Source organism: Octodon degus, unplaced genomic scaffold (genome assembly GCF_000260255.1).
Source record: "Octodon degus isolate 3935 unplaced genomic scaffold, OctDeg1.0 scaffold00049, whole genome shotgun sequence".
In the NCBI taxonomy this organism is placed as follows: Eukaryota; Metazoa; Chordata; class Mammalia; order Rodentia; family Octodontidae; genus Octodon; species Octodon degus.
This window is the reverse complement of record NW_004524625.1, coordinates 1407201-1415049: the sequence shown is the minus strand read 5'-3', so window position 1 is coordinate 1415049 and position 7849 is coordinate 1407201. Positions and strand designations below refer to the sequence as shown.

The 7849-nt window shown below is 48.4% G+C and overlaps 1 protein-coding gene across 2 annotated transcripts in view; it reads right to left on the bottom strand.

Moving 5' to 3' along the window:
• The window catches only part of Map6 (microtubule associated protein 6), a 61209-nt gene extending 53869 nt beyond the window's left edge, over nucleotides 1-7340 (bottom strand). Inside the window, exons 1-2 of one of the 2 annotated variants that reach the window (XM_004632511.1) lie at nucleotides 6534-7340; nucleotides 6196-6269 (exon numbers count right to left, since the gene is read on the bottom strand). In XM_004632511.1, the coding sequence (XP_004632568.1) occupies nucleotides 6196-6269; nucleotides 6534-7340 (881 nt within the window). Of the gene's footprint in view, nucleotides 1-6195 lie in introns of both variants that reach the window. The other variant, XM_012515048.1, reaches the window with a different exon arrangement.
• Between the last annotated feature and the right edge of the window lie 509 nt (nucleotides 7341-7849).

Below are 7849 nucleotides of genomic sequence, written 5' to 3'. Positions count from 1 at the left end.
TTGCAGAACCGAGGATTGAACTCAGGCCCTTGCGCTTGCCAGGGAAGCGCTTATTCCACTGAGCCATCTCCCCAGCCCCTATATATTTCTTTTTGGCGAAACTGGGGATCAACTCAGACTCTTGCATTTGTCAGGGAAGCACTTATTCTACTGAGCCATCTCCCCAGCCCTCCAAAGAAACTTATAAAAAACAGTAACAACAACAACCACCAAGCAAATCTCAGACCGAATGGTAAACACTTACAATCCATGTATACATTTACAACCCAAAGACATCAACTATCATGTACTCTTTGAAACTACACTGGCGTTCTCATCAATAGAGTGACACAACAAAAACAGGATACATAAATATTGGAAAGGAAGATAATACGTTGCTATTTACTAAAAACATATATCACCTTTACAGACCATGTCTGCAAACAAACTAACTAAAGTCCGTTAAGTTTCCCAAATATGACGGTTCCGCGCGGCTCTGGTCCTTCCGCCACAGCAACCATCGAGGAAGAGTGGCCATGGCCCTCCGCTGTCCCGTGGCCGTGGGCATCAAGGAGGGCCACAAGGTGACTAAGAATGTGAGTAAACCGAGCCACAGCTGCCTTTGCGGATGCCTCACCAAACACCAAGTTCGTGCGGGACCTGATCCGGAAGGTGTGCGGCTTCACCCCCTATGGGCGGCGCACCATGGAGCTGCTCAAGGTCTCCAAGGACAAGCGCGCCCTCGTGTTCATCAAAAAAAAAGGGTGGGGACGCACATCCGCGCCAAGGGGAAGCGTGAGGAGCTGAGCAACGTGCTGGCTGCCATGAGGAAGGCAGCTGCCGAGAAGGACTGCGCCCCTCTGGGATAACGCTTTGCAGAAAAAAAAAAAAAGTATCCTAAATATGAGATTAACTTGTGAAAGGAACGTGTCTGAATACTAATAAATGCAAAAAAGCAACAAATTCTTCACAATAGGAGCAATTAAAAGATAGCTTAGGAAATAAAAAGAATGTGGCATTGGAGAAAAATAATGGACTAGAAAAAGAGCTCAGAAATAATATTCAAGCATTTGTGGCCCTTTTGTGATAGAAGAGATAGTCCAGATTAGTGGGGAAAAGGCAAACTTCTGCAAAAGGCACAGAATAAATGATTTTTCACATGGTGGGAAAAATGTTGATTCTGACCACATTCTACACATAGAGATAAAATCAAATTATTAAAGACTTCACTATAAATTATTAAAGACTTAAATAAAACTTTAAACATATAGAATTATTTTTATGGAAAAAGCTACAAACTATACAATATACAAAGAACATGAATGACTTGCATAAAAAGCAAATTTACCATTTTTGTATATGGGCAAATCTTTGCAAGGAATATTTTACCAAGGAAATCCTGAAGTCTAACCACACCAAAATTTTCAAGAGGGCTCTGCTAAAAATGGATACTTAGGCTCCACAAATCTACTGAGTTGGAATTCTGAGGATGTGTGAGAATCCGAATGAATGTTAATCACTGTGCAGGTCTAACCTGGGTTAGTTGCCCACCAGAATCAGGTGAAACTGAGAGCATTCGGATGCCCAGGCCACACCCGGAGTTTCTGCGCCGGGCATCCATGTGTCAGCAGTTTTAAAGGTCTTGGGTGATTCCTGTGTGCGGAACAGGCTGAGGCCAGCAGCCTGGGGTCAGGACACCTCCAGGGACCCTCGCTAGTCAACATTTCCCTCTGGTGTAACCTAGTACAATTCAAATGTTGCCATGGTTAAACAAGACATGACTTCCTTACACAGGATTATACAATATTCATTTAGTATTCCCAGCACCCTGGCTGACACAAACCAGGTTTTGGGTGGTCATTTTCTGAAATAAATTCAACTAAAGCAAATGAGTTAATATAAATGAACAAAATTTTCACCAAGTCCTAAAAATTCCATTGGATTAACAAATCTGTATGGCACTGAGGCACAATAGTGGGCTGTGAAAGGCGCAGAAATGGACACAATACTGCCCTCTATTCAGATGGTCATGATCTGGGAGGGAGGCAGATGCGGACAAACTCTGTTCAACAATGAAGCAACAGTGACAAGAGTTCAGATAGTTAAAAGGGAACAGGAAATAAAGGAATTCTGAGTGTCAGGAGTTAAAAAGGGATTGCTGGGCTGGAGAGATAGCTCGGTGGTTTAAGCACCTGCCTGGTAAGTGCAAGGATCGGGGTTTGATCCCCAGTACCGCAGTGCCAACAGGGAACCAGGCATGGTGGTGCACACCTGTAATCCCAGTGAGGGGAGGCTGAGATAGGAGGATCACTATGAATCCGAGCTGCATAGTAAGACCCTGTACCCAATATATAAATAAATTAAAGAATTTTAAAAATTAAAAAAAAAAAGACATTGAAGTTTCAGTGCCCAAGTTGGCCTCGAGGTGCGGCTGGACCTAGGCAGGAGGAAGTGGGGGAAATGGGTTGTCGGGGTGTAAGGCAGCCAGTTCCACACAGCAGTAGCTAAGTCAGACAGGCCTTTCTCTAACCTTCATGCAAGGCCGTGAGGCAGACATTACAGCCTCCTTTTCTTTCTAACTGTCTGGTTAGTGCTCTCATTTTTCAAATATTTTGCTCTGGTTTATTAATTCTACCTCCCAGTGTGCCACCGTTTTCTTCTGGGAAGAGTTTCTCATTAGCATTTCTATAGGGAGCACCTGCTGCCCCATCTATTCTTATTAACTGCTGGCTGGGGCAATGGGGTTGACTGGGAGGAGAATTCTAATCCCCTCCTTATGACTCCTGTTTCCTAACGGAGAAACCAGGTCTAAAGTCACAAATGGCTTCCCAGTGAAATCTAGCCTTAACATTAAAAATGGTAATAAAGACATGCTTCTCAATTTTATAGTGTCATCTATGTAAAAGGAGTGTATTAAAAATTAATCAACCTCATAACTGTGATTAATTCTAAAAATACCTCAGATGCCACTTCAATGCAGAAATGCTAGCATGAATAGATTATGAGTCAGATCAGCTAAAATAAGGAAGATTTCTCAAAACTATCGTGTCCAAGCATTTTTATATTGAGATATATTAGTATATATTATTGTGAATATTGAATGTACCTTTTACACTGTATACCAATATATTGTGCTGATGAATTATGTATCCCTTCTTATGGCAAATTGTTCACATTGGTGTCTTGTGACAGATATCACTTATAAAGCCCATGAGAGGAACCGGTCACCATGGTGTAAACTCACCATGATTTATGTAAAGTGACAGAAGAAAAGATTCTGTAAATCAAATTATCATCGAAATGGAGCTTCATTCGTTTCTACAGGGCTGCAGGGCCATCTGTAGCAGACATGGGGCACATTTAAATTAAATTCAGGAGAAATCCAGAATCATGACAAAGAAGAGAATGTGAAACAACAGCAAAAGTAAACCAATATTCCAGAAAAGTCTCTGACTTCCGAGCATTTTTCTTGTATATTTAATTTATCAAATATCTTGTTTTTCCTATCTGCTTTCATCCAAAGTACATTTCTCTATTATTGGTTAATGTTTCTTCTGGGACAAAAATTAATGTTAAATTTCACATCAAATACGTCATGCATTCAAATTGCTCATTAAAGAAATCGATGTCTCTTAACAACACTTGCTCTTTTTAATGTTTCAAAATTTATTTGGTTACACATCAGATAGACCCGAGGTCATATGTACGATTTTTTATAGAAGACCTGAATTTAAATTTTTTTTGAAATATTCAAAGATTCTTCTTGACAGGTTGATAGAATTCTAATTGCTACTAAAAATAGCTATTCCTCACCTGCAGCTAAATCAGTCTCCCCCTACTCAATCTAGTCATTTCCAGCATGTGTGTGATTTGCCTGTGTATCATGACAGGCTTATTGTAGTGTTAAGGTTTGTTTCAGGGAAAAATGCTATACAGAACAAAGGCATAAAGCAAAATTTGGAGCCAGTTGTATCTGATAGGTGTGGTCATTCCCCGAGTACCCCACCATTCACAAACAAAGCAAGTCCTAACAGTCTGGAAACATAACAGACTTACTGAGTAGGATCATCCAGAGGTCTTCGACCCTGAGCTCTCTCTGGATTGGCGCTGTCTACGGAGGAGAGAAGGGGTAGCACCTGCCTGGTGGGTGGGGGTACCCACCTGCTGCAGGTAGAATGGGTGTGAGAAGATGCACTTGGCAAGCCAGGCACCTGTGGTGTTGAGTTAGCCTTAATGTTCTCAGAGGATGAAGTAGGGCCTTGATAACAAAAAAGCTGTGGAACAACTTGAAAACATCTTGGTTTTGTTTTTATGTCTCTTGTTTGTTTGCTTCATTTTTTTTTTTTTTTTTTCCTTTAGGTCCTCCCTTAGTAGCTGCATGAAAACATGAAAATTCCACCTCCTTGTGGCTATCCAAGGAAAAGGACATGTGTCCTTGCTTGACCCAGGGCTTTAAGAGGAAACAATGCATTGCTGCAGGTAAAATGGGTGTAAGAAGATGGTGTAACCAGTGAAGTTGTGATGACAATAAACCAAAAGAGAAAGAGAGACAGCAAGTAGGAGGTGGAATTTAGTAAGGCAGGAATGCTGAGGCGATGAGGGGGTCAGATTCTGTCTTAACAAGAGAAGATGCCTGCATATGCAGTCTTCTCCGTATATGAAGGGGTGTTTCTCATGTCCTTGGAGGATATTGGTTTAACATGAGGGATCTCGGCAGAAGACACTAGCTCTGCAGTCCTCTCCACCACACCCTTGTGCAGGAAATAGACAACTAACTGGCCATGGCACTGATGACAGGCCCCCTGTAAGGCATACTATGAACACCTCTATCTCAATTACTCATCATGCACATCTGTTTCCTCAGAGACTCCAAACACAGTGAGACATATTCAGAGCCAACTGTGACCTGTTAGCTAAGCAATGCTGGCTGAAACACAGGGCAGGACTGAAAGCTAAGTGCTCAGATATGTATGTATTGGATGGTGAAGAGCGAGAAAGCATACTGGAAGGACTGAGTTTGCAGCAGAGAGAATTCTAGAAAGTGTGTGTGTGTGTGTGTGTGTGAGAGAGAGAGAGAGAGAGAGAGAGAGAGAGAGAGAGAGACAGAGAGAGACAGAGAGAGACAGAGAGAGACAGAGAGACAGAGAGACAGAGACAGAGACAGAGATAGAGGGAGGAAGGAGGGGGGTGTTTCAATGATTGAAGGCATTCATTTATAAGGTATTTGAAGGTGCTAAAGATGGGGTTCTTGGTGGTGAGAGAGTAAGAAACACATCTGGAAAACATTACGGACATAGAGAAACGAGGAGATGCCTCAAGGGGAGAAAAGGTTGGAGGCACCTAGGAGCGCAAATCAGAGTCAAGAAGCACCACTTAGAAGGTCAGGATGGAAACAAAACAAATTACCACTGTGCCAGGTCTGAAAGTCCTTGTGAATAGTCTCCCTTAATCTTTACAATGTTTACCTGCCATACAATAGGTATGCAAAACTATATTGACTAGTTAATCTTAAATCAATAAATGAACAATCTTAAGAGATCTGTATTATCACTTACATCTTACAGATAAGGACAGGAGGCCCAGAAAGGTCAAGAAACTTGCCCAATGTGTCACAGCTAATAAGAAGCAGGAGGAAAATGACTTCAAAGGCAAAGTGGTAGAAGAAAAGGGTCTATGGGGAATCTAGAAAAGGGTGTGGCACCTGAGTGTTGCCTAGGGATTGAGGCAGGAAAAAAGAATGCAGGGTCCTTCGAAGTGAGCTAGCAAATCCCCGTGAACTGAGTTAGGATGACAGGTCACTTGGACAGAATTCTAGAGTAATGAGATCCCTGTGAGAATGCAACAGGGTGGATGGGGGACAGCTGCGCCAGCTAGGGCCAGCATCCAGCCCTTGTTCATCCAGCAGGTGAACTAGGTGGTGCGGGAGAAGTCACCGCCTGGCTGTGAAGAAATGGACATCTCTCTGTTGGGCAGGCAGAGACTGCGAGTGGGAGAGGGTGGGGAAAGATAGCTAAAGTAGTGACAAGAAAGAGCTGGGCATACTGGAATGCATAGTCCTAACACTTCTACACAGGACAGGAATGGAAGGGGAGTCGTCATTAGAGGGGCCTGGGATGCCGCAGAGGAGAGGGTGTGGTCTGGGGCAGGAGAGCAGGTTAGGTGTGAGGCCTGTGAAGGGAGAATGAACCCTGTGCACCCCTGCTGCCGGCATCTCACCTGTAGGAGCTGCTCACTGCGCTCGTCACCTCCTCGCGGATTTGCCGGTTGAGGGCGTCCGCTGCTGCACGCCCCTTGCCACTCTCCATGACCTGGGCCTGGGTACCGGGCAGTGGCGTCTGCTCGTGACCCTCGGAGCGACGCACCATCCAGGCAGGCCCAGCCTTTCTACGGGTGTCGCGTTCATCTGCGCCTGACGCCTTTCCAGCCGCCGGACCGCCAGCTCCCTCCTGGGTTTGGGGCGGGGGCAGTGGCGTCTGCTCGTGACCCTCGGAGCGACTCACCATCCAGGCGGGTCCAGCCTTTCTACGGGTGTCGCGCTCGTCTGCACCCGACGCCTTTCCAGCCGCAGGGCCACCAGCTCCCTCCTGGGATTGGGGAGCAGGCAGTGGCGTCTGCTCGTGTCCCTCGGAGCGACGCACCATCCAGGCAGGCCCAGCCTTTCTACGGGTGTCGCGCTCGTCTGTGCCCGACGCCTTTCCTGCAGCCTGGACCCCGGCTTCTCCGGGCGCCTCCTGCTCTGAGGCCCCAACAGAGACTTGCACCGGCCAGCGCTCCTGGCTCTGGGGCCGGCGCTTAGGCGCCCCGAAAATAGGCGCGGAAGCCTGAGAGGGGGCAGGGATCTGTACTGGCTTGGGGATCCACGGGTGGTCCCCGCGGCGCGGCAACGGCCAGGCGCGGAAGTCCTTCTGGTACTGGGTCTCACGTTCGAAGGGCGCGTCCGACGGCTGATACTCGCTGCGCGGCCTGCAGCTGGGCTCGGGCCGCTGCACCTTCCAGGCGCGGTAGTCCTGCCGCATCACCGAGTCCGCCGTGCCGGACCCGGAGGTGGAGCCGGAGCCCGCGCCCAGGCCCTGAGCGCTCCGGCCGGGGGCAGCCTCCCGCTCGCCGCTGGGCCCGGGCGCCGGCCCCGTTGCCCGGGCAACTGCATCCAACTCGCCCTGGGCTGGCTGCGTCTCTATGGCGACCGCGCGCGCCGGCTGCGCCTGCTGCTGGGATGGCGGCGGGGGCAGCGGTGGGGCGCCCGGGTGCTCGGTGGCCTCCGAGTACTTGGTGAACACCAGCGGCACTGCTATGTCCGCCTTGTCCAGCTGGTTCCAGAAGCGGGCGATGCAGCAGGCCCGCGTAATGCACGGCCACGCCATGATGCTAGGTGCAAAGCCGGCCCTGCTTCTCTTTTTGTGGCACTAACGAGGGATTTTAGTCTTGCTTTTGCCCCTGGCCCCCACCCGCCAGTGTGTTATCCCACCGCTGTCTCTCTCGATCCTCCCGTTACCTCGTCCTGCTCCCTCTGGAAAGGGAACAGTAAGATAGTCTATGAAGTCCCTGGATTACCGGCTGCAAACGCCTTCGGAAGCGCAGCTGCTGCGGGCGAAGAAGGGCGAGAGGAACTGCGTCCGGCAGGCCCTAGCGAGGGCGTCTGGGACGCGCCCCTCCTGCGCTGTGGCGCTCGCAGACCCCGGCAGAACGAGGCGGCGAGGCGAGGCGAGGCGAGGCTAGGCGAGGTGGCCGCGGGGTTAAGCCATGGCGCAGAGGAACGGCTGGGCGGTGTGGCTGTGGGGTCCGCGGACCCAGCTCGATTCTCCTTCCCGCTGGTGTCCGGGTGCAGCTGTCCACCTAGCAGGAGTTGGAGGCTGTCAACCTCCAGCGGAGA